Source organism: Herpailurus yagouaroundi, unplaced genomic scaffold (genome assembly GCF_014898765.1).
Source record: "Herpailurus yagouaroundi ecotype Mexico unplaced genomic scaffold, PumYag 250, whole genome shotgun sequence".
Lineage (NCBI taxonomy): Eukaryota > Metazoa > Chordata > Mammalia > Carnivora > Felidae > Herpailurus > Herpailurus yagouaroundi.
The window spans coordinates 24,129,117-24,156,552 of NW_024412467.1; the positions used below are offsets into that span (position 1 = coordinate 24,129,117).

General features: G+C 37.7%; 1 protein-coding gene across 4 annotated transcripts in view; it reads left to right on the top strand.

Annotated features, from left to right (window-relative positions):
• The window catches only part of GMDS (GDP-mannose 4,6-dehydratase), a 638,647-nt gene that overhangs the window by 133,459 nt on the left and 477,752 nt on the right, over positions 1–27,436 (top strand). For all 4 annotated transcript variants that reach the window (XM_040460741.1, XM_040460740.1, XM_040460738.1 and 1 more), the window contains exons 2-3: positions 18,187–18,231; positions 26,897–26,984. In XM_040460741.1, coding sequence (XP_040316675.1) covers positions 18,187–18,231; positions 26,897–26,984 — 133 coding nt within the window. The remainder of the gene's footprint in view (positions 1–18,186; positions 18,232–26,896; positions 26,985–27,436) is intronic.

Sequence of the window (27,436 nt, forward strand, 5' to 3'; positions counted from 1 at the left end):
ATAAGTGGACAGTGGGGGCAGGGTAGTCAGGAGAGTTGAGCAAGAGGGAGCAGCCTGTGTGAAGCTCAGGAAGTACAGCTTATGGAGCCCAAGGAAGGCCAGTGTGGCTGGTGGGCAGCACACTGGAGGGAGGACTGGCTTGGCTTTGAACCTCATAGTTCCTGACAGTCAACTAGAAGTGCAAAGAGCAGAAACTTTCCTCTGACCCTTTCCCCCTGGCCCTGCATGACCTTTGGTTTGCACTCCTTAATACTTTTGAGTCCTGTATTGGTTTCCTAGGGCTGTTTTAACAAAGTACCATAGGTGGAATGATTTAAACAACAGACATTTATTCTCTGGCAGTTCTGGAAGTTGGCAGTCCAAGATCAAGGTGTCAGCAAGGTTGGCTCCTTCTGAGGGATATGAGGGAGAATCCCTGGTTCACGCCTTTCCCTTTACTTTTGATTGTTTCTTGACATATGTGGCATCCATTGGTTTGTGTAAGCATCACCCCAGTCCTCTGCCTTCATTTTCGCATGATGTTTTCCTTGTGTGCATCTCCGTCCAAGATTCCCCTTTTTATAAGAACACTGTCAGATTAGGGTCCATCCTACTCTGGTGTAACCTCATCTTAACTAATTTCATCTGCAATGACTTTTTTTCCAAATAAGGTCACATTTTGAACTCGTGGGGGTTTAGGACTTTCATATGTGAATTTTTAGGGGGACACCATTCAGCCTGCAACAGGTCCTATTTTTAGCCTGATATTGTTATATGTTTAGAAAATAACTACTTCAAATATGAAAATGAACTTTCTCTCTCCTTTGTCTTAGAGCCTAGAGATGAAAACATAAAATTGAAACTGGCTTGTAGTAAACATGCAGTAAAATTTAGATAATAAGGTCTTTGTTCAAGTGCCATAATTTACTTCCACCTCATAAGAAAATACAAGTGCCCATTGTTGGGTGTGTACCTATTAGACAGTTGCTGCTGAGTGGATGTTATTAGCCTGAAACCAGTGGGACCCACATTTATGCTGGGTGGGGGGTAGGGGAAAAGAAGGGAGAGGGAGACAGAGACAGAGAATGGAACCAAAACTAAACCCAGACTTCCTGGCATGTAAGTAGTGTTTGCAGAAGGTGCCAAGAGGACACTTTAGAGGCTGTGGTGCCAAGTGTGTGGCTGCTGGGCCATGAGTGCAGCTGCTAGCAGTTTGTGGTCAGATGTCCGGTCTATAGAGAGTGGTTTCCAACCTACCTGGTCATCCTTCCCTTCCATCCTGTGGTTTCCTAAGCTTAGGGACCTATTGTCAATTCAAATAAACAGGTTTTAAGTGGTGTTAATTTTTCCCTCTAACCTCTATATTCCTGCTTGCTCAAAATCCATGTTCAACTGTAGGTCACTGTCAACAGTTTTATGAAGACTGAAATTCATCTGGTGAATACCCACCTGTTAGGTACATAAGCTGACAAGCATTTTGGTGGGTTAGTGCATACACTACAATAGATTATGAAATATTTTGAATTTTACCCCAAGCTTAACACAACATATTTTTTAAATTTTTGAGAGAGAGAGGGAGGGAAGGAGAGAGAGAGAGAGAGAGCGCGCAAACAGGGGAGAGGGGCAGAGGGAGAGAGAGAGAGAGAATCTTAAGCTCGATGTGGGGCTCGATCCCATGACCTTGGGATGATGACCTGAGCCAAAATCAAGAGTCGGACACTCAACTAACTGAGCCACCTAGGCGTCCCAACGCAGTATTTTTTCTATTCAGTTATTTATTCCATGTGGATGGACATCGCATGTGGATATGACAAAAAGGTCTGTGGCCAGTTTGGGGCATAGACTCTTAGAGTTGAAGGAACCTTATTGGTTTTGTGGACCAACTTCCTACCCTTGTGGATTTTCTCCTACAGCAGTATAATAACTAGCCATCTAATCTCTGCAAGAATATCCAAATCAATCAGGAACTTGCCTGATCCTACTCTCCTTGAGTATTTAATTTTTGGCTTTTACTGACCCCTTCGTAGTTTTATTTTAGCCCTTTAGTTACCAGAAGTTACCACTATTTTCCTTCCCCCTTTGATTGTTATTATTCTCTGTTCTTTTGTTCTTTAATGCCATTCTCATTTATCACCTTCTGAAGCTACTGGAGTTGGTCATTGTCCCTCATAAGACTTGGAACAATTCCTAGAGGTGGTGGATTCATTAGAGTAGAGTGCAATAAAAGTTACTGTATTGTAAACTGAGATGGTTAGCTCAACTGGTTACATGTTCTGTCCCCCAAAGCCATGAATTCTACCACTTGGAAGTCACCTGGAACCCAGCTTCATAATGTGTTAGATTTCCTCACCCTTAAGAGTTGGCTTTTTATAACATTTCTCAAAAACCTTTAATTTTTTTGTATTGTTGTTTCAATATAGTTCAGACTTAACTTGGCTAAATTACATCCCTTCCAGAATGTGTTTTGGGTCAGCATTTCCTAGACCTTGTTAGTAGAACACTGGGCTTGCCAGAGGTGAACAGGATCTCTCTCTTTCACCACCATCCCTCCCTCAGAGGCAGTAGGGATTCTGTCATTAAAAAATTGGGAAACACCGCTTCCAAGTTTCCCCTCTTGCTCATTCACAAGGTACATTTGCTGAAGGTTTTGAGAAGTTCTGAAGTAACTTCCTAGGGCTGCTGCAGCAAATTGCAGACTGGGTGGCCTAAAACAACAGATTTATCCTCTCACAGTTTTGGAGGCCAGAAATCCAAAATTAGCTGTGGGTAGGGCTATGCTCCCTCTTGAGGTTCTAGAAGAGAATCAATTCCTTGCTCTTCTGGCTTCTGGCGGCTGCTAGCATTCCTTGACTTGTGGCTGCATCACTTCGGTCTGTTTCTGTGGTCACACGGCCTCCTCATCTTCTGTCTGTGAAATCTCTCTGTGCTTCCCTCTTAGAAGGATGCTTGCAACTGGATTTGGGGCTATCCAAAATAATCTCCACATTTCAAGATCTTGATCACATTTGCAAAGACTGTTTTGATATAAGATAACAACATTCATACAATGCAGTCATTAGGATGGGGCTATGCTTTGGGGGGCCATTATTTACCTACCACAGTCGATCATCTTTTATCCATTTAGGACACACTTCTTAGCCACTCCTTCTTATGCCAAATTGGTTTTCCTTTTCATCAAATATTTATCTTGAAGCTCATCTTTTCTCCTTTTCACAATGCCTTCCTATCTGTCTTCGCTCCCTACTTCTAATTGCTAAGTAGTTTGGTTTATATTTTTAAAACACCTTGCACTCTTGTGTCATCTCTCATTAAACTCTGTGCCTTTGTTGAACTTTGAACAGTGTGGGATAGTGGGCAAGAATCTCTGGAGTCAGACTGTCTGGGTCTAAATCCCAGCCTCCGTTCCCCGGTTAATAGCTGTATGATTTTGGGTAAGTTACTTAATTGCTTCTGCCTAAGTTTCATTGTCTGTAATGGGGGATAATTAGAGTAAATGCTTTAAAGTGTTGTTTTGGGAATTACATAAGTTAATAAATGTAAACTGCTGAAAACACAGCTTATCACTACACTGTCCAAAATTGTAGCCATAAGCTGTATGTGGCTATTGAACAATTAGGATGTGGATAATAGAACTGAGGAAATGAATTTTTTAAATGGAAGCAATATAAAATAAATTTTTGTTAAACACAACTCTCTTGTTTTGGTTAGGATTACATTTCAGTTTAACTGGTGTATTTCACACTTAAACACACCACTGATTTTGTTGATGTCACCTAATTTATTCACTTGGAATGATTTTTTTTCTGTGTTCTATCTAACGGTGTATTGCATTTATTTGAGTATTTTATTCAGACAGCAGGACTTAGTGATACATGTACCTCATCATTGGTAATTAAATTGAAATGTTTATAATTTTAATTAAAATGTAATTTTTCCAATTAAAATAGTATAAACCAATTTTAGAATTCAAATCAAAGGCATTTACTGCTGCAGAATTGAGTGCAGACATAGAAACTAGTACTATGATCAGAGCAATGAAGACATAAAGAGACTGGAAATTCTGTGATTAATTTGCAATTTGCTCTGCCAGAGCAAAACAGAAAAACTGTTGTGTTAAAAAATTTAAGGAAAATAAACTGGGTAATATTAAGAGATTAAGATTTGATTAGAAGTTTCCTCTCAATGATGATCAAAAAAGAATTAATGCATTTAGTTGCCTGAAATCTGAATTAAATATCCAGTACATTTAAAATTTTGGTAGGATGAGCGCTTGTCACTTCAGCCATCTAAAATGGCTTAGATTGGGGCGCCTGGGTGGCTCAGTCGGTTAAGCGGCCGACTTCGGCTCAGGTCACGATCTCACATTCCGTGAGTTCGAGCCCCGCGTCGGGCTCTGTGCTGACCGCTCAGAGCCTGGAGCCTGTTTCAGATGCCGTGTCTCCCTCTCTCTCTGACCCTCCCCCGTTCATGCTCTGTCTCTCTCTGTCTCAAAACTAAATAAACGTTAAAAAAAATAAAAAAATAAAATAAAATGGCTTAGATTAATGCACAAAAGAGGAAAACAATTTTAGTTGGAGAGGTGGGAAAATAAGTTATTTGTTACTGAAGTTTTATTAGAAAATTATGAGAAAATACAACAATGTATATACACAATTTTAAAGATACTCAATTAAATCACCAGTTGCCTATAGAATACAAGGTCTTTCTAACTATCAAAGATTAGTTTATTTGAAATTTGAAAAATTTCAAGTGCTTTTCTTTACCTTTCAACAAGTTGCAGGGTCACTAGTTACTACTTTAGATATCCTTTTTCTCAAAGGATTTAAAAATTTACAAAGAAATGATATAAATTTATACTGAGAAATACCAAATTTGTAGCATAGATATTTTTGAATGTTTTCTATGTCAGAGAAGAATTTCAGATGGATATAAAAAAATTAATTTCTATTAAAACAGGTTTCTATCACTTCAGCTATGTTAGGTGAAATATCTGCATTTATGAATTTTAAAATAAGAGACTGATATTTCTTTTATTGCTTCTTTTCACTGTATTCTGAAGCAGACTCTAAAAAGTGTCATAGGGGCACTGGGTGGCTCAGTGGGTTAAACGTTCAACTCTTGATTTTGGCTCAGTTCATGGTCTCACAATTGGTGAGACTGAGCCCCACGTGGGGCTCTGTGCTGACAGCATGGAGCCTGCCTGGGATTCTCTCTCTCTCTCCCCCTTGCTCTCTGTCCCTCCCCAGCTTGTGGTCTCTTTCTGTCTCTCTCAAAAATAAATAAATAAACTTAAAATGTGTCATAGATAACTGGTTAAAATTTTTGAATCTATACATTCAAATATATGAATCATTGCCAGCTCATAGACCTGTTGAAGGAAATAACAGACAAGGCTGTGATCTTGCGCTCTTGGCCAGCATTCATCGGTGGAGTCATGAATGAGTTTTACAAAGATTGCTGTAATATTTACTCCAATATAAGATTTTCTTTTCTTTCTTGAAATGAAAGGGATGCTTGCCAGATAATTATAAAGAAAACATGGCAGTGTGATTTATGTTTTCTCAGTTTTACCACACTGCTTATGAATGAGTTAAATTTGAAGCTGTAAGGAAAGGAAAAGTTTATTTTTGACCTAGCTAGGGAGGTGTGAGAATTCATGTTGAAATTGAAAATCTTTATAATACAAGTAAATAATGAAGTTATACGTTTTTCTAACATGAATCAATATGTAGAAGATTTAAACTCTTAATAGGATTACATAAACTGGCTATAAAAAACAGAAAGAAAATTGGAAGAACACTATGAGAGTTGCTTTCCGATGTATGCAAATACTCATTTGGATTCAGTGTTAATACTTAAGACTGAGTTAACTTGAACAGATATGGATTTTAAACTGATAGCCTTTTGCTCCAAAGTCAAATCAGTTTTTCTTAAAACAAAGCAAAACAAAACAAAACAAACTGAATCAGTTGTACCAGTGTATATAATGGTTATTAAAGGGAAATTATTTTTTTTTGGTATTAAATTTTCAGAAGATTTGATATGACCAGTTGTTCAATTTTATGACATCTAGATACAGATCAAGTGCTTCTGAAGAAAATTTAAGTTTGAATTGAGATGTGTTGTGTCAAATAACAGATTTTGAAAAATTTAATACAAAAAAGAATGTATAACATCTCATTAATAATTTTCTCTTAATGTATTGATATAACATTCTGGATATATTGGGTTAAATAAATTTTTTAAAATTAAGTTTTGCCTATTTTTAACTTTTTAAAATTTGGCTACTAGAAAATTTAAAGTTACACATATGGCTCAGAATATATTGCTGGCCTAACCCATCATAGGTATACAGCGAATGAATGTTAGCATTAATATGATCGCTAATATGATGATGATGATATATTGTTGTTGTTGTATTCATTCCTTGTCCTCTCACTAGATTATAAATTCCTTAGGGGTAAGAAATATATCTTATCCTTCTTTTTTTTAGGTTTATATATTTATTTTGAGAGAGAGAGAGAGCAAGAGAGCACAGCATGAGCAGGGGAGGGGCAGTAAAAGAGGGAGAGAGAGAATCCCAAGCAGGCTCTGTGCTGTCAGCACACAGAGCCCTACATGGGGCTCAATCTCATGAACCATGAGATCATGACCTGAGCTGAAATCAAGACTCTGATACCTAACTGACTGAGCCACCCAGGTGCCCCATCTTATCCTTATTTTTATTTGCCATGTCATATCGTGTAGTCCTTTTTTAAAGGACAGTGGATTGATTGCCCCAGGATCTGCTTTTAATATTGCATGTATGGACCTGTGGCTTTTTTTTTTTTTCATCTTCAGGATAATGGCATAGAAATCTCTTTGAGTCTGTGAACATGTGCATGCATACAATCACACACACACACACACACACACACACACACACACACGAGTATTTTGTTTAGTATACTTGAAAGGGAGTTATTTAAACATTCATAATCATGGATTATTGCAAAAGTAATTGGTACTTACTTTGAAAATTATATTTCAGTAAGCTTTGAGTTTTTATATATTTTTATATACATTAAAAACCTTTAAAAAACTGACATTATTAGAATCTTGTTTTTGTTGAAACACTTTTATTTTGATTGAAGTAGAATTATTGAGGAAATAACACTGTAGTTAGGATTAGACAAATTGGCTTCATATTCTGCCATGTTCTCTAACTAGCTCTGTGACCTTGAACAAGGGATTTAAGCTTTATTTTTTTTTAATGTTTATTTATTGAGAGAAAGAGAGAGAGGTGGGGGAAGGCGCAGAGAGAGAGAGAATCCCAAGCAGCGCCTGACATAGGGCACAGTCCCATGAACCACGAGATCATGACTTGAGCAGAAATCAAGAGTTGGATGCTTAACCAGCTGAGCCACCCAGGTACCCTGGGATTTAAGCTTTCTGAACCTCAGTTTTCTAATCAGGAAAAAGGGGGGGATAATATCAGTTGCATTACTAGGATGGTGTGAGAGGTATAAATGGGAAAAATATCTTAGAGTGCTTAGCAACCATAGGAATCCTAGAAATATACATTATTATTATTTTGATAGAAATAATAATAAATATCTTGAAAAACATAACACAACATAAGGTTGAGTTAACCACATCAATTAAAACGTGATCGCTTATGGGATTTTTTTTTTTTTAATTTTTTTCAACGTTTATTTATTTTTGGGACAGAGAGAGACAGAGCATGAACGGGGGAGGGGCAGAGAGAGAGAGGGAGACACAGAATCGGAAACAGGCTCCAGGCTCCGAGCCATCAGCCCAGAGCCTGACGCGGGGCTCGAACTCACAGACCGCGAGATCGTGACCTGGCTGAAGTCGGACGCTTAACCGACTGCGCCACCCAGGCGCCCCGCTTATGGGATTTTTAAGCATAGAGTTGTGGTACAAAAAAAGCCTCTCAATTGTTTCAAATGTACAACCTAAATCTATAAAATATAGTCAAATACCCCCAAAGTCATAAACATTAGGTGAGAGACTAGCTGGGAAACAAATCAATAGTTAGACATTTAAGTATTATAAGATTAGACCAAAAGGTGCATCTGATCAGGTAAGACTGAACTAGAGACACCTGGTTTTCAGTCTAAGACTCTGGAAATGTTGGGAAGTTGGAGTTTGGTGCTGCTGTAAGCAAGGTGGGGAGTTGATTTTCACCTAGAGAATTTCCACTCCTCCTCGTACTCTTGCCCCTGTGTGCCCTTACAAAACTCTGGTCTTCATTCGAGTGCAATGTTGATAATGTTTTTTGTCGTATTAAGTCAAGATTTTAAAAATTGTAGGGTTGAATAAGAACTAAGCTCCACTGCTGTTAGTAAGAGAAAGCAAAACGACAGGATAAAAACGACTTAAAGCGTAAGTGCTGAAGAAATTCAAACTGTCATCTCAGTATGTCACAAAGAGTTCCTTTTATCCCTCTGTTTTTTTTTAAATTTATTTCGAACATTTATTTATTTATTATTTTTGAGAGACAGAAGGAGAGTGCGAGCAGGAAAGGGGCAGAGAGAGAGGGAGATACAGAATAGGAAGCAGACTCCAGCCTCCGAGCTGTCAGCACAGAGCCCAATGTGGGGCTCGAACCCACAAACTGTGAGATCATGACCTGAGCCAAAGTCAGACGCAATTGTGCCACCCAGGTGTCCCTTATCCCCTCTGTTTCTATGTTAGGGCTGAAATATCTAGAAACACACCTAGATTGTGTAGCCTAAAAGGCAGTGACACTGGAGAGAGAGTTGCAAGCACAGTGGAGGCACATATTTCTAAATATGTGATTCCCCCTCTCCCCCCAAATGGTTTTTAATAACTTATTTGGGTGGTAGAACCCAAAGCACAATATTAGCACAACTTAACAAGTAAATGGAGAGATTTCCTAGCCACAAACTGAATGGACTGAACCTACCCACAGACTGGACAATCCAGGGGAATCAACATTGTTCATGGTAGGACCTCTGTGATTTACGGTCATTCCTACAATACTTTGTTCTTTGTCCTCTGGCTCTTAAAGTTAGTTGGCTTTGTTAGTTTTATGATATGCAGCTTTCAGGGTAGATGCTTACAAATTTCTCCATTTATACTTGTGTACATATGCTTGAATTTTATCTGTTTCAGTGATTTCAAGTTATGTAAATCACAGTAAATCACAGTTCATATTTTGTATCTTTCTTTAGTGATTTACAATATCTCCAGGGTGATGGATATTCCATGGTCACAGAGCAGATCTGAAATGCATCAGGGAGCCTATAAGTGACATTTCTGTCATAGTATATATTTTAGAAACAGTCTTAACTAGATTGTGCCAATAACAACCCTGAAAGAAATTAGGTTAAAGGAACATTTGCAAATAGTTAAACTCTGCTTGTTACCAACAGTGACATTTTAGTAACAACCTGTTAAATGAATTTGCAGTAAGATAGGGAAAGATAGAGACATCAATATATGTGTATTCTTTTGTTATTTATGACCTTTTTAAAGCTGTAAACAAAAGGACATTTGTTTCGTCTTCCTCCCTTAGCCAGGACACAAATTATAAAAAGAAATGTATAAGGAAGTGTTAATAAATCAGGTAAATACTAAAATTTCATAATTCTTCTCTTTTCAGTACAAAGAAATTTAAAGTTTTTCATTAAGCATGGACTTGAACACTGGACAAAGTATAGCACTGTTTTAGTTTTGAGTACCTGTAAAAAATCCTTTCCTGTATAAATCACTTGGATGAATAGAACTACATAAGCGTATACTTTGCAAAGAAACAGGCTTTAATTGTATAGAATGTCACTTTGAGAGATAATGAGAAAGGGAAAAGGAAAGAGAGGAACTCTGTTTTCAAAATCTGTATATATATATTTACTACAAAGAAGTTATTATTTAAGCATGAAGTTTACTGGTGATTTATTATTAACTTCCCTACAGATCTGTCCAAATCTTTATCAATGTATTTGGAATGCTGAGTTATAAAAACTTTCAGTTAGTATATTGTTCTAAACTTGAAAGGAGTTAATTCACACCAGCACTGAATGGCCAGTTAGGTAGATATTTAAAAGGATTTTGACAGGGATATGTTTCTTGTTTTTCCTCCCCCCCCCCCCCCCCACCTTGATTTCATGCTCAAGTGTGATGATTTATTTCTCCAGGGAAGTCTGCCATCCAGTATAGAAGAGGTCAATATGGTAGTATTTCATAGCTTTTCTTTTATCTGTACAGCCTTGCCACTCTCTGTCTATGACTCATGCATCTACTGGTGTTCACTGATAGCAGAACATTTTGATTAGCTGCACAGGTTACCTGGTTACTGTTCTCAATCTGTCCACGTGTGTGTTTGCTGATGTATGTGAAATGTGGAGGTCTGAGCCAGTGTTGGAGCATAATCCTATCTAGGCCAGGAAATGCCTGGCTTCCCAGATACTTCTCAGAGCAATAGGGCATGGACTAAATCTCTTATTTCCTTCCTGTCCTTTATTCCATAACACCTATGGCCCAAGTGGATGTTTGATATTCACTAATCTGGGACAGTTCATATTGTTAATAAATTGTTTAGTGACCAAATTTTATGTTAAAATTTCTGTCCATCATTATGGGATAATTGATCCTGTTAGTGAAACAAATTGTCATAAATAATTCATTACATATGTGTGTGTGTGTGTGTGTGTGTGTGTGTGTGTTTGTGTGTAGATTACATATATATTTCAAATTATTTTTCTGTTTACTGATATCTTGGGCAGGTTACTTGGTCTCAGCTCACCTCAGTTTGCTTATTTGTAAAATGGGGATAATAATAGTGCCAACTACATAGGGTTATTGTGAATATTTAAAAGTTAATGAATGTAAAACATTTAGTGCATGTCTGGCATATCTTATCTAAGTGGCATATAAGCACTTACTATTGTTATTATTTGTAGTAATAGTAAGTCATGTGAAGACTTTTTTTTTTTTTTTTTTAATTTTTTTTTCAACGTTTATTTATTTTTGGGACAGAGAGAGACAGAGCATGAACGGGGGAGGGGCAGAGAGAGAGGGAGACACAGAATCGGAAACAGGCTCCAGGCTCTGAGCCATCAGCCCAGAGCCTGACGCGGGGCTCGAACTCACGGACCACGAGATCGTGACCTGGCTGAAGTCGGACGCTTAACCGACTGCGCCACCCAGGCGCCCCAAGACTTTTTTTTTTTTAATCTCTGAAGGATAAAACTTCAGCATTAGTGAAGAATAGGAGAGTGGGAGAGAGAAAAACACAGAGGTTCAAACTAAAGGAGCTTACCCATTAAAAAAAGGAAAGCTAGTCAGTGGGATACAGTATTCTTTGGGCATACTTATATTCATGTAGAGATGAAAGTTTGGCTCGTTCTTTTTTTTTTTTTTTTAACGTTTATTTATTTTTGGGACAGAGAGAGACAGAGCATGAACGGGGGAGGGGCAGAGAGAGAGGGAGACACAGAATTGGAAACAGGCTCCAGGCTCCGAGCCATCAGCCAGAGCCTGACGCGGGGCTCGAACTCACGGACCGCGAGATCGTGACCTGGCTGAAGTCGGACGCTTAACCGACTGCGCCACCCAGGCGCCCCAAGTTTGGCTCATTCTTGATGTGTCTACATATTATGTACACCCAAACACACTTTAGGCTGTTAAAAAATGCCTTCATATTTCCTTTTGAGGCTTTTTAAAACATTTCTGGGACTGTGTGTGTGTGTGTGTGTGTGTGTGTGTGTGTGTTGTAATTCTAATTATGTAGTTAAAAATTGTCTTTCTATACCTTATTAATAATTGTTTCCTTTCTACCTTCTTTTGTTAACCCTTTAATCCCATTTTCCTTAAAGCATTTGTCTAATTACAGAAATTTATTTTACTATGTTGAAGTTAACAATATTACAAATGCTGGGTTGTGCAAATTTAGCTGGAATTCATATTTTGGTGTTTGCATTCTTCTTTGGTCATTAAACCAAGAACGTGCAACAATCATTTGCAATTTGAAAAGAACATGTATTTTAAACCAGCTAATTATGGGAGTTCTATCACTGAAAATCAGTTAATCTGTTTCAAAATACTTTTTTGAGTAGCTTATATTAGAGACGAAAATTAATTTTATTTGTGTTCTAGATACTAACAAGAACAAATCAATTGGCAAAATACAGCCTACTAGAAAACTGGATAAAAAATAGAAAAAATAAGAATAGATAGTTCCTAGAAGAAATGGTATATATGATCACAAACAAAAAACTCTTCAGTCTTAAGACTAGCCAAAAAATGAAAAGAAAAACATCATTTTTAACCTGTCAAACTGGAAAAAAATGTTTGCAAAATTAACCTTAGGTCATTTTTTTTCTTTGTGATATTTTTTCTTCAGCAAATCTTTTTTAAAAAAATTTACCATGGACACAAGACTTAACATTACATTCATATGTAGGATTATTGGAGATATCTGGCTTCTTTTTAAAATGTTGCTTTTAACCTAGTTCATGATGGTTTACTGGAAAGTCTTGTGTTTGGCAACAGCGCTGCTGTATATGTATATATATATGTATGAGGTGTATGTGCAAGCACTTTACACGTGTTTGAAGGGCTCTTTCCCTGGCAAATAGTCAGAGGGAATGGGTGGTTACAGGAAGAATATCTTAGCTGCTGGGCACAATAAATTTTTTATTGTTCAGAGTTTGTTGATAGCGTTTCTAGATTACAGTGCTCCTCTCTAACAGGAAGTAAATCACAAAAAGAGAAAGTCTGTTTTTCTGTGGCAGTGGCTTTTATGGGGAAATAATTGTTAATTTTGAAAGACTACCTGGGTAGCTCAGGTTGGCTTGGGCTCAGGTTATGATCTCGCGGTCCGTGAGTTCAAGCCCCACATGAGGCTCTGAGCTGACAGCTCAGAGCTGGGAGCCTGCCCAAGATTCTGTATCTCTCTCTCTTTTTCTCTCTCTCTGCCCCTCCCCAGCTTGTATTCTCTCTCAAAAGTAAATAAATAAACATTAAAAAAAAAAATAAAAGACTATGGGAATTGGGAATTACTTATGTTTTAAATATTGATAATATCCTCGTTTCCTGTCTACCACTCAGTTAGTTTTCACTCCACTGATAATTGTTGGCTGTATTCTTGTTCTTCACTTGGAAGTGCATTAGTGTATTTTACTTGGTTCTCAACTGTAGACATTAGTCCATCCTCTTCTTTTTAGATTTTTTTGTGACACACACACACACACACACACACACACACACACACGTGTGAGTGGAGGAGGGGCAGAAAGACAGAGAGAGAGATAGAGAGAGAGAGAGAGAGAGAGAGAGAGAGAGAATCCCAAGCCGACTCCACGCTGTCAGCACAGAGCCGGAAGCAGGGTTCAATCTCACGACCATGAGGTCATTACCTGAGCTGAAATCAAGAGTTGGATGCTTAACTGACTGAGCCACCCAGGTGCCCCTACATTTTTTTGCAGTAGTTTTTAGTGAAAAATTCTGAGGCCTGGGAGTTGAAGACTGTTTTTTTTTTCTTTCTTTCTATTTTTTGCGTGTAGATTTTGCTACTTCCGTACTGTGTGACTCTACATTAAACATTTAACTGTTTTGAATCTCAATTTCCTGACCTGTAAAATGAGAGAGTTGGATTAATTAATCCCTATGGTCTTTTGAATTCTGTGAGTTTGACAAAGATTTTATGCAGTGATTTGTGTTACAAACATGAGCCAAGTGAAAATACTTTTCAAGTATATTCTGCTTCTGCATTCTTCATATTATGTGGCTAATCTTCCCATTGGAAGTTTTCATTCTAATTCTAAACTGCATCTTCCATTAATCATTGAGCTGTTTGCATTTCTTTTATGGGGAGGTACAGATTACTTTGATATTGTAATTGCTATTAGCTGAAAAGATGCTTATTTTAGTGTAATTAGAATTTGTAGAATTAAAGAACATAAAGGGCAGCATAAATTGGTGTTCTCTCTCCTTCCAGAAGGGATATTCTATTTCCTAATGCTTGAGATGGTCTAAACAAAGAAATTCATGTGTTAGTGGCATGAATTCTTTAGCCCAATACTACTTATTCTGTTCAAAGAAGCTGCCAATTGGTTCTTAGGCAGAAACACACAGTATAATTTAGCATGCAGTTCAGAGGAACCGCTTCGCAAATTGCATACAAGAAAGTGTCCTTTTCATTTGTTCTTCTGTACTGTAAGTGCATCCATGTTTGAAGAGAAAAGAGAAATGCTAGTCTCCTCTGTAGGAAGGTAGACTGCCTGGCACATACGTGCTTGGATGTGGGCTAGATTAGAGGATCAGTCGGTGCTTAATATAGCCTTCGGTGGCCATTGGGAGAAGGGGTTAGCTTTCTTTACTTCCTTCAGCTTTTTATAGTTGTGAAATTTTAGGGAATTTTAATGCTACAGTCAAAATAGGATTGAATTAGAGGCGCCGGGGTGGCTCAGCTGTTTAAGCATCTGACTTTGGCTCATCCAACTCTGGAATCCTGCGTTGGGCTCTGTGCTGACAGCTCAGAGCCTGGAGCCTGCTTCGGATTCTGTGTCTCCATCTTTCTGCCCTTCCCCCCACTCATGTTCTGTCTGTCTCTCTGTCTCTCATAAAAATAAACATTAAAAAAAATTTAAAAACAAGATAGTATTGGATTAATTTTTGCAATTACTCTTTATTTTTATGGGTGTTTATCTAAAATATTTCTGAATACTCCATGAAAGGTAAAAAAACAGAGATACCCAAGTATAGGGATTATAGGCATCAGGCACACCTAAATCTGGCACTTTTGGTCCTTGGTCATTGGCCCCACCTCGTTGGCTCTAGAGTGCCAAACAGTAAATACATCCACAGCCAATCCAAGTCCATCTTCAAACAACATTATACTGTTTCCTGTGTGGTGCGTACACCCAAACAAAACCTGAGAAAGCTCAGGTGCTGTGTATGGTCTCCTTCCTCTGAGCTCTGGAATGTTCTAAAATTAGTTTACTTAATCAAAACTAGAAGCACTGATTAATCCATAAAGCACTGTGTAATGGAAAATGACTAAATTAATTTGATTTAGGGGCGCCTGGGTGGCGCAGTCGGTTAAGCGTCCGACTTCAGCCAGGTCACGATCTCGCAGTCCGTGAGTTTGAGCCCTGCGTAGGGCTCTGGGCTGATGGCTCAGAGCCTGGAGCCTGTTTCCGATTCTGTTGTCTCCCTCTCTCTCTGCCCCTCCCCCGTTCATGCTCTGTCTCTCTGTCCCAAAAATAAATAAACGTTGAAAAAAAAAATTAAAAAAAAAAAAAAGTAAACCCATTATGGTCTTTCATTATTTTGTTAGGTTTTGACATGTTTTCGTAGATCCCAGGTGTAGGAGGGTGAGGAAGAAGGTTGTTTTCTAGGTCAAAATTACAGGAGACTTGGATTCTAGTCCTGGCTTTGCCTCTGTAGTGTGATATTAGGCAAAATGGCTATCTTCACATGCCTCATTTACCTAAGATGTAGTGGCTCTTGCTTTCCAGGCTGAGTTCTTGCAAGAATAAGATAGAAAATGTTTTTGTGTCTTGAAAATGTTATAGCCATGGTGATTACTCAGATCTGTATAGCATTTAATACAAAATGGAAACCCTTAATTACCTTAATTTGTGCAAAATTAAATGTAAAAGAGTCACAAATGGGACATTGTCTCTCCAATTAAAAAGTTTTCTATAACAAGGATTGAACCCAGGCTGGAATTTGTACCAAATTAATTGTGTTCATAGCAAGTGAGTTGGAAATTTAGTTCATTTAGTTCCTTGTTTTCTGGGGGATTAAGAATCAGAATTTTTAATGTTGGTCATAGGTTCTCAGTTGCCATGACATTTCAGTCATTAGTCTGATTGAAGCCTTCTCCAACAACCCTGTTCTTCTAGAGGAGGCAGAAAAAATGATCTTGTTGGCTTGGCTGACGCCTGCCTGTTTAGATACTGTGTCTCCCTGTGGAGTCCCCTCAGGGGCCTGGGAAGAGGACAAGGGGAGGCCAGCTGGGCTGCCTAGGCCAGAGACCAAGAGCCTTTGCTCTGCTCCATTTCCCACTCATTGTGCAGCCCAGGCCCTATCACTTGAGAGACCTGGCAAGGAAGTCAGGAGGAAGTGAGTGCCCTGCTGGTTCAGAATGTTCCAGTGTGGTTGGAAAGTTTGAGAAGGGCCCTGGGTGAGAAGAACAAGACCTTATTGACAGGGTTCAGGCCCGATCAGGTCTGTTTCACATCAGCTTTCTGAATAATCACAGCCCTCCCAGCCCCATGGATCTCTAGCACTTTCACCTCTGCCTTTTTTTTTTTTTTTTTGAAACATTGTATGTAGCCATGGTAGAACACAAAGCACTTTAAATTTTTATTCCAAAGAGGAATTATGAAAGATGAAAAGTATAGTGTTGCCTGCTTCAAAATGACAACACTAACACCAGCACCAAAACAAAACTTCATATTTTGTAGGGTTTTCCAGACTACTGTAAAATTATTCCTCTTATTGTAAATGCTTTTTCTATTAAGCTGTTTTCTCATTGATTGATTTGTAAGACTACTCATTATTCTTACATTTCTGTTGGTCTGTTCTAGTCTGAATTGTTCAGTCCTCTTATCTGATTTAGTTTGCATGTTGGGTATTTAAAAACTGTGTAATTGTGTGTAAATCATAAGATTGAGAGGAAAAGGAATATGTTAAACAATTTCTCTTCTCTACATGAGTCTATAAAACAGAATATTTATGTCAAGTCAGAAGAAAATCTGCTGGTGGTTTTAATGAACCACAAAATGTGTCCCTTGTATACCTTGCCTTGTCATCCTGCCTGAATTTATGTGTGACTCTGCATTAATGTAGTAAACACTCTTTTGGCAGTCCTGTCATTTTCAGGACCCATAGGGTGTCTCCAATTCCAGCTTTAAGCCAACTAATGACAATAATAAGACTTGCTTCACTTTTCTTTTTCCTGGAATGTCTGGTAGGAACTTTTGAAGCTCAGAGGGATATTGTAAACTTTTTCAAAGTGAAGAAACCAAATATCCCCAGCTACTTTTGAGTACACAAATATCCAGTAGTTGGAGCCTCCCATTTTTATGTTTAAGTCTGGATAGGATGGAGGGGACCTACCCAGGCTGAAAGCAGGTGGGCAGTTAACAGGTTTTACTGCAAAATGTCTATCCAACTCATATTTTGAGCAAGGCTGGTAGCTTTTTTATAGTACCTCTAGAGCAGTGATTTCTCACCTTTTGGTCTCTTAATAGTTTTATTAGAAGACTCTCATACTTCCTTTCCCTAAACCTGGCACATGAAATATTTTGGTTTAAATGACACTCTTCCTTATCTAGAAATGTTTACAAGAGTTATTAAAAGCCAGTCGAGAATCTCTGTGTTTAGTCAGATACCTTCATCTTAATGTAGGGATTAACTGCATGATTTAAGATGCATTCTTTCTATTTTGTAAAAAATAAACATCCTTCTTTTATTTAAAGTTTATGTGTGTGTGTATGCATACATATTCAGTGATAATAACACAAGTCTGATTGTGTTTATCCCCCTCCCCCAAAAAGTCTTTTGTTGCTGAACTTTCCAGAACCCCTGAGTTAGAAGCCAACTCCCACCAGTGCCTAGAAAGCCTTCTCCCACGAAAGTACTCGTCTTCCTCCTTTCCACTATGGTGTCTTTTTTCAATAACATTAACACTCTAGTGCTCCCTGCCTCCTCCTCACACTCACCCTGCCTTCTCCCCAAGTCCCCACAGCTCTCATCTAATTCTTCCCCAGTGATTCCTTTTTTACAACCACCCAGAATTAGTCTGATTCCTGTATGTTCCTGTAGTACCAAGGACTTCTGCTTTGCTACACATACTTTGCATAATAAAGTGGAAAAACCTAAACCCAAATCCATGTGAATCTTAAGTGTCATGTTCTCTCTGTTGCCCCATATTATCTCCCCAGATTTTGTTTCTTACTCCATGAATAAGACAATGATAACATTTTACTGTGCTGCTTTGGTGCTCAAATGAAATAATGTCTATGAAAATGCTCAAGGAATAGTAGAAAGTTGATCATTATTCTGTTTTTACCATCATTATCTGTATTATTTTTATTTTGGTTGCTATGATCCTTAATTTAAGTTCATATGGCCTCTTCAGTGCTTTTCTCAAAACTCGCAATTTTGGCTGCCTTCTCTCCTCACCATGATGAATCTGACAGTTGTCAATTTTCCTTCCCTTCCCAGGATGGGTCATACTTGGCTGAGTTCCTGCTGGAGAAAGGCTACGAGGTGAGTGACTCAGTGAGCAAGCACAGGCTGGTGGAATCACTTGGACACAGTGGCCTCCTGCTTCCTCTGCCGTAGTCCTCCTGTGTGTGTTTTCCACTGAAACTCTGATAACAAGTCAAAATCAGGGGAAGAATGTGCCGCTTGGCTTGTAACCATGCCAGCTCATTGTGCTATTTATCTGTTGGTGAACACTGGTGGCTTCCCCCTGTTCCTTAGTGTTTAACTGCTTTGCACGCTTCCCACATTCTTAGATAAAACAGCAATCTGTGTAAGCTAAAAGCTATAATATTATTAGGGTTAATTTATGATGTAATGTGTTACATAAAAAAAAGTCTCGCAGTGAAGTCACTTAATTCGGAAATTGCACAGAGCAATAAAAACTAAGCTGATCTTTGGCAAGCTTGAATGAAACATTTACACTCAGAGGTTTTTGCTTTCTAATAGGCAGCCATATATTTTATGGAGGCTGAAACTTCTGGGTTTGCTGGCGTCATCATCTGTCGTCATCTTTTTCTCCTCTTTTGTCCTCTCCTTCAACACTGACTGCTTTCCTTAAAGGAAACCGGAATTTTACATATTGAATTTGATATAACCCCATGTATATATCTTACCCTTTTAAAGAACAATTCTCAGATATATACATCTATGTAAATTCATGTTACACAGAGAAGAAAAACCTATACAGTGACCCATATGCTCTGGGCTGATCTGGGAGTGTTTATGTTAATAAATTTGGATTCTCTGGATTATTCTAATTGTAGGTGTACTGTTTTAAAAAATGTGCATGGTGGGCAGATGGAAAAACAACAGCAAGGAATTTGGCATCTAAATGCCAACAGGATTTGCTGAAAAGGAAACTTTCTTACTATAACTCATAATCTTTTCTGAGAGCCTTGACTTTTAGACTTTAAGAAGTAATAGCAGATATGTTTAGCACCTTCTATTTCCTTACCTAGCCAGCTAGTTTTATATTTTGCAAAAATATCAAAATGAGACAACTATAATTATGAAAGTGTACATGTGCACTTATGTTCATATGCAAAGATTTCCTATAATAATTGAGTGCTAAATACATATTCTTTAAAGCAGAGAATTTTAGAGTAGATCATATGTAATATAAAAGAGTTAGTTTTAGATAAAGACTGGTATTTATTTAGACTACATTAACTTAGTGCTTTGGTAAGTCTAAAAGGGAAGGATTAGCAGAGAGACTTACTCTGTTTCAGGTGCTGGCACTGGCTGAGAGGTGTTTGGTAGCTAGAGAGGAGTTAGTGATTTGGCTGTGTATCAAGTGAACCAAGAGAAGGAAATTTGTGAGTAAGAGTTGATGGGGTTCAGGATGTGCTACCTCAAAATATGGCACCTCAGCATATTGAATATTTTAAGCTGAAGCAGTTTGAGAAAATAGTGGAAGTTGGAGAAAATAGAAGGAGTTTGAGAAAACTGTAGAAGTTCTTCCTGTTAATCTTTTTTTGTTTAATGTGGAGGAGGAAAAAATTTTTGCTCAACTCTCTTAGGGTCCCTGTCTGGGTCTGAAAATTAAACTGAGAAGCATGCAAATTTATTTAATGTAAGTTTTACGTGACATGGAAACCTTCATAAAGAAATGAAGATCCAAAGAAACTGTTAAGCCTAGGTATGTTTATGTTATGTTCGATGGAGACTGGATGGTCGTGGAGAAATATGACAGGTCAGGCAGTATGATGTGAATATAATAAATAGGGGAAAACTTAACAAGATTTGTTTATTTGAATTCTTCTTGGCATCCCCTTGTCTTCAGAGACAAGGATGCTCCTTTTCTCCAGTGATAGGGTGGATACCTCTCACTAGAGGGTGTCATGACTGTTTCAGGGGAGAAGAGCAGGGGGAAGGTTAGAGTGACTTTCCTGCTTCTACTGTTTTCTCACATTCCTTCAGCTTAAAATATTCCATACACCAAGATGCCATATTTTGGGGTAGCGTGTCCTGAACCCCATCATGGTCATTGCAGTTTTGAACAGTGAGGTGATATGTCAGACAGAAAGCTTAAGCTGTGTGGTGTTGAAATTTACTTCCAAGGTGGACATGGGGGACTAAGACATGGGTGAGAATGGTGGCAACAAGTTGTATCCACAGCTAGCCCAGAGGAAAATGGAGCAGGCATGGCAGTGTGAGGTGGAGTTGTCACTGTGAAAATGTGGTGGACTAGTGATAGGGCCTAGGGTCAATCTGGATATGGTAGATGGTGAATGGTCTCAGCATGATGCTGCTGTTAGTATTACTAGAAATGGCTGGGAAGAAGACCTGCAGAGGGACATGCGAAGCTCCATTTAGGTGGCTCGTTAAGGAACTAGCAGACATGAGAAGATGTTCCTAAATGGTTGACAGACATAGAAATAAATATAATGAGAACCTAGGACTGCCAGGTGAGCTACAAATGTTTTTGTTACGTTGACATTTGAAATTATAAGAGCATATTTGATTATGATAAACGCAACAGAAGGTCCACTTGGCAAATCACAGTTAATGAGAGGACTGAATCATTGAAACAATGATTGACCAGAGAAGGGAGATTTAGGAGTGAGATCCATAAATTGATAGAGGGAGATACTACAGACAGTACAGGTAGAAGGTATAGAGCTACAAAGCATAATCAGAAATGATTCCTCTTCATAGTCCTGGGGAAATACGACTTTTGTAGGAATAGGGGAATGAAAGGGTGTTTATCCATATTGTATTCAATTTTAATAGGCTGCTGTCTTCAATTTTAAGACATGGATATAATTGTAGGATAAGCTATTAAGGGAAATCTAATAGTGGCAAAGACTTCATCTTTTTGTGTTTAGGTTGAAGTAAATATGAGGGTCATTTTTCAAAGGGGCTGCATTGGAAGTTTTCCTGAGTTATCAGCCAGCAGGCCCTGGTTGCTCAAGACCATGAGCAAAATAATAGGGCTAGTAAATTGCATGCACTAGGATAAGAGGAGACACTTGTCTGTATCTGATTCCAGAGGGTCAACATCAGCAATTTGGATGAGCACAGACTTCTAACACAGCAGGTTCTCAACCTGTAGTATGCATCAGAACCACCCAGAGGCCCCATTAAGATGCAGATGGCTGGTTCAGGGGTCTGGGAATCAGCCTTTCTAACAAGCCCCCAGGTGTGACTGATGTTGCTCTCCTGGATCTTATGGTTTGAGAACAAGTACAACTAAAGGTTCAAATGAGATCATTTAATCACATGGTGAAGATGAACAGAATTTCTTAAGGTACCTTAATTTGTGGGGCTTTGCTTCTCTGAGCTATCATATTATTTTGAATTTATGCTTTGTATAAGGAATATCACTAGGATCAGAAATAACTGGAAACAATATGCTTTGGGGTAGCAGAGTATAACCCAGGAACAAATAAGCAATGGGAAAAAGAGCCATAGATTCTGTGAATAGGCTTGATAATGAGGCTGAGTTCTTCCTAGAGCAGAAAGGGGCAAACTTTAATTGGCTAGTAATGGCAAAGTCAGCCTTTCATTATGAAGAGGGGGAGGCATGGATTCTACAGAGAAGCAGTAGTCAACTGGAGCAGAGCAACTGGTTGAAGAACAGAGACAGGTTGGTGAGGTAATGATGATGGAGCCATGTAGGTAAAACCAAATCCTATCTATAAAATTAGCACAGCACAGTTACATATATTCCTTTACTTTTCTTTAGTCAAAAAAAAAAAAAAAAGGCAGAGTATAAAAAAGAATTGGCTAACTTTATATTTTTTTAATTTTTTTTTAACGTTTATTTATTTTTGAGACAGAGAGAGACAGAGCATGAACGGGGGAGGGTCAGAGAGAGGGAGACATAGAATCCGAAACAGGCTCCAGGCTCTGAGCTGTCAGCACAGAGCCCGACGCAGGGCTCGAACTCACAGACTGGGAGATCATGACCTGAGCCGAAGTTGGCCGCTTAACTGACTAAGCCACCCAGGCGCCCCAGGATTGGCTAACTTTAAAGCAAAGATAGACATTTGCATATGACTTGAAAAGGAATATCATGTATTAATAGACTGATTAGTTATTGTTAATTACCTTCTGTGACCTCACATATTAGATTCCTGAAGCAGTGGGCCCTGGCCTTCTAATGTGGCCACTGAAATCCATGCATTTGATCATGCTCTGAATGATATAACATAAGAAAGTAAAGGATTGCTTTATTCCTGGCTCAGTTCTCATTGAGAAGAGACTCTATTTAAAGTTTTAAACTTACAGTTTTTAATGTTGCTTTTTTCTTGAATTTTGCTTAACATTAAACATTAAAGAGAATGAATCACACACTTGCTTATTATTTATAGAATATAGGTGCCATATCATGATGAGGGAAATTCAGAATTGTCAGGTTTTATAGAAATTCACCCTTTAAAACCTCAAATATTTAATTCTACAGTTGTTAAAGTGCAAAGGATAATTCTCCCTTATAGTCTGTCAGCCAGCTCAGAGCCAGGAAGGTGAACAAGGAGGTCCAGCTTACAGTGGTGAGGAAGCCCTTAGGCTTGAACACTGAACAGCCTGTTTCCTACTCCTCCTTTGCCATTGGTAGCTCTGTGGCCTTGGGCAAGTCACTGGACCTCTCTAAGACTTAGGGTTTTGTTTTGTTTTGTTTTGTTTTGTTTTGTTTTGTTTTGTTTTGTTTTGTTTTTTAGGTAAATGGGGATAATAAATGCATCTATTTCCTAAGGTTGTCTTGAAGATTTAGGTGAGACAAAAAGACGGAAAACAGTCCAGAGAAGCTCTGTGGGATCTATGGGGCTTTGGTTGATAAAAGAGTAACAAGGTGACACAGTGCTTGATGCTGACAAGCCAGGGGATAGAGATTTTATAGAAGGCTCCTTAGTCTAGTTCATTAATTAGCATTAGTGAAAGGTAGGCCTGTTAACATTTCCTAGGATCCTATCCCTGTATTCCTTCTTGCCATGAGGGGAAAAGGAGCATTGACAGAAGTGAAACTTCTTATGAAAGTTTAAGTGCCTTTCTGTAATCACTGATAGCAGATAAGCTAGCAACATACTTCTGTACCTATTTTGTACCCCAAAACACAGAAAAACCAGAAAAACAAAAGTCAAAGTTATATATTTAAAGAGCTAAAATATATCTGGGAGTAAATATATATATATATATATATATTTAATAATATGTATATATTTTAAAAGCTAAAATATATCTGGGAGTAAACGAAAAATTTATATTAAATAACATGGTAACAACTACAATACAACATATCGAAATTTAAAATAAGGAATAGGTGAATTGTGGGTTTTCCTTCTAGGAAAGGAATTATAACCAGGGAGTATCAGGAAAACAGAAAATAGCATATAAGGATTGTCCAGTTGTTATCTGAGAGATCATTTGTTACAACATGGAGTTCCTATGCATCCAATCATGATCGGTGAGAATCTATAAAATAATTTTTCTGGGTGAAAAGAGGCAAAAGTTTTTATGGATTTCATTTTGAAACATACTGAATGTTGGTAGAATGAACCATGTATATACTTTAACTTTACCACGTATATTAGCTGTGTGATCTCAGGCATTGTCCTCTCAGGCACTGTATTATAATCCTAATAATATTAGGAAGATTAAGTGATTTAATGTCTATAAAGAACAGTGTCTGGCACTGGGGTCATTGCCTTGTACATATTAGCTATTGATGTTACCTATATTATCTATGCTTTTCAAAAGGCAAGTAGTATTAAACATACCTGGGAAAGCATCCTTACTTGACTCCAAGAGAAATCTAGACACTGAAGAATTTGAAATCTAGTGGTTATAATTTTTCTGTTTTCTTGATCAAAATAACAAACATCCTGAAGGATTTGAAATCCAGTAGCAACAATTTTTTGTTTTTGTGATTGTAATAAATAAAGAAATGAGCAAGCATTTCTCTGTTATATTGCCTTATCTGAGTGCAGGTTTTGAAGTAAAATTAACTTTGTTCTGACATTGAGAGAACTCGAAATTTTCTTTTTCATCGTTTAGTTAAATGGAACATAAAATTTATTTGTCAAAATACTTATTTCTATTTAAGACATCAGTTTTTCAAAATTATATTTTGTTTTTGAACTACTATAACATAATAGTGATTTTTATTAAGTTTACATGGAGTCATTTTCAGCTCATTTATCTTTTCAGTTTGGTTTCCTAACTCCTCAGCTCCTTTCCCCCCAAAATCCTTATAAAAACAAACAACAACCATGCATACATCCCTTCTGTAAAGAGAAAGCTGCTAATCTCAAATTCTTACCTAGATTATCCAGTTTGCACACATTTTGGCTTGTCTTAAAGTTTGTATTTCACCTGTCTCTGAAGCAGACAGACTCAGCTTTCATTAGTTCTTAGAATAATACTTGCTGTCATGTATTAAGCATTTGGCAGGTCTTTCTTTCCCTGTATACACATACCAAAAGTTGGGAGTAGGGGAAATTAAAACACATTGTGTGTGTGTGTGTGTGTGTGTGTGTGTGTGTGTGTGTGTGTGTGTTATAAAAAAACTTAGTGCTTAATGCTTTTGGTTATAAGTGTGACAGAAAGTCCTATGTTACTCATTTGCTGTGACTTTGTGTAGTTGTCTGGTTTCGTACTGAATCCAGCAGTATCATTTGATATTTTTATCAGAGCCTTTAAAGCTTATATGCATTGTGTATGTATAAGGAGTTGCTCTTTGTTTTGGGCTGTTGGAATATGTGACTTACCCAGAATCCAGCGATCAAGAGAAAAAATAGACTAAATCATATTTTCATTATTACTTCATTATGAAAATTCAGTTGTCTTTAGAACATAGAAATTCCTTTATATCCAATGAAATAAAGCTCTACTTACATCTGAGAAATCTATGTTTCAGAAATAACTTGGTGGTCAATACCAATTTTGTTATGTATAAGTATGTATGTGAACTTGATTTTTATTAAACAAAAATTATTTGCTGAAATTGTTTGTTAAAATTGTTTGTAGAACAGTTCAACTTTACAATTAAGCTACAACCTGAAAAATTGGACCATGAAGTACAATAATTCTAGGCTTGATGTGTTATTCTCTACTTTCAAATTAAGAAATGGATATGTGTACCCAAATCTCAATTTAGTGTTTCCTAGATTTTATTGTTTTTTATTAAATTTTTTTAATGCTTATTTATTTTTGAGAGAGACAGAGTGCAAGTGGGGGAGGGGCACAGAGAGAAGGAGACACAGAATATGAAGCAGGCTCCAGGCTCCTAGCTATCATCACAGAGCCTGACTCAGGGCTCAAACTCATGAACCTGCACCAAATCATGACCTGAACCAAAGTTGAATGCTCAGCTGACTGAGCCACCCAGGTGCCCCTACTGTTTTCCTCCTGAGATGTCAATGAAGTTTGAGATATTCCCTTCTTAAAATATTTTCCTTTTTACCAAATTTTCTTGGGTTTAGTTCTTTTGGAAAATAGTGTGGATGAGTGCTTTTCTCTTTGGCTAAAGCAACTAACCAACAGAATTATTAATTGTGGGTGTGTTGTATCCTTTGAAGAAGTTAATTTCTCATGTATGCTGTATAAAATGACGGTGACATTTCTTTCTATTTGAAAGAAAGTCTTATGTGCTTATAATTCCACTCCGGGCCCCCCCACCCCCAATTTGGAATATTTGAGTCATGCCAAGGATTAATTTTGGTTTGAAACAGACAGAAAACGATTGAGTGAAAATATAGAAGTGTATTCAGCTGCAAATGAGACTACTCAACTTCAGAAGGAACACTTCTAAAATAGGTGAAGGATTAAAACTGCCACCAGTAGAACTGGAACTTGGGCAGCTGGTGACATAAGCTCATATTAGCATTGGCAACACAAAGGGAGCAATCTTGACACCAGAAGGAAGTGAGACCAAGTCTTGAACAATTTCTCTTATGTATCAGACACAAATAGTCTTTTCTTCGGGATCAGACAGGTATGCATTCTTGTTCCAAGGACTTTATCCCACTGTCACACTTATTATGGTTAAGTCAAAGATAAAAATTAAAAAGTAAAAAATCCTTTTTTTTATTTGAATTTGCTTCATGTGTTAAATCTAGTAGTATATAAGTCTTGTTCCTAATCTGTGCTGTTTAGTTCTTACTTTTCCACAAAGCTGCATTATAGGAGTTGCTGCCAGATTATATTAGTGCACCCATATATTTATTTATAATGAGGACATTGGAAGGACATGGTGGCATCAGAGCCTCGTGACCTCATGCTTTGTGTTAAAGAGGCTGCAAGGCAGTTTTACCGATATGGCCTTGCATGGTCTGTCTTCACTTTCAAACTCAAGAGATATTTTTGTCAGCAGCAGGGTTCTAAGTGTGTGTGTGTTTGGAAAAGGAGACATTTGAGTATCAGTAAGTAAGCATTTGCTGTGAAGTCACATAATTATCTAATTACTTTTGTTGAGATTGCCAGTGAAAACACCACAGAGAGATGGAGGCACCATGCTGGTGTCTGGTGGGCAGTGGTTGGGGAGAAAGTAAGCAGTGGAACTATTTCTAACAAATTAAAAATAATGTTTATTAAAAAATAATAATGTTTATAAATAATAGTTATTTTTCTCACAAGGTAAGCATTAACAAAAGAACTTTTGAGGTGCTTGTTAATCATCATTACATGTTTATAATTTCTTTTCTTTCCACACTATAAAAAAATGAAGGTCCATGGAATTGTGCGGCGATCCAGTTCATTCAATACAGGTCGAATTGAACATCTGTATAAGAACCCCCAGGCTCATATTGAAGGAAGTAAGTCATTTTCTTCACTAAAATTTCTTTCTATAACTTCCTGTATTATGATAAGGTATTTTCAGATGTCATTTTTCTCAAAGCCCATCAAGTTGCAATTATTTACCGGTGAATTGCCTGCGTTGAATTCTATCTGCATGCTTTGAAAACCCTTCCATTGCTTGCTGCCCCTGGGCCACAGTGTCATCTTGGTTAGTCTGTTACAGGATATTGGTCAGGTGATACTGCTCAAGGGACCAAGAGTAGACATGCCTTTGATTGCCCTTCTCCAGGTGTCCTTATCCCCTCAAGTAAGATCAGGTCCATATTCTCAGAACACTCCTTTACTTTTTATGTTTGGTCTAATGTAATCAAGCCAAGTAATCTTTGTACATGTATTTAATTTTTAAAATAATTTGTGAAGACAGGTCCAAAAACAAATGGCAATCAAAACTATATTTAATTGCTTTGCA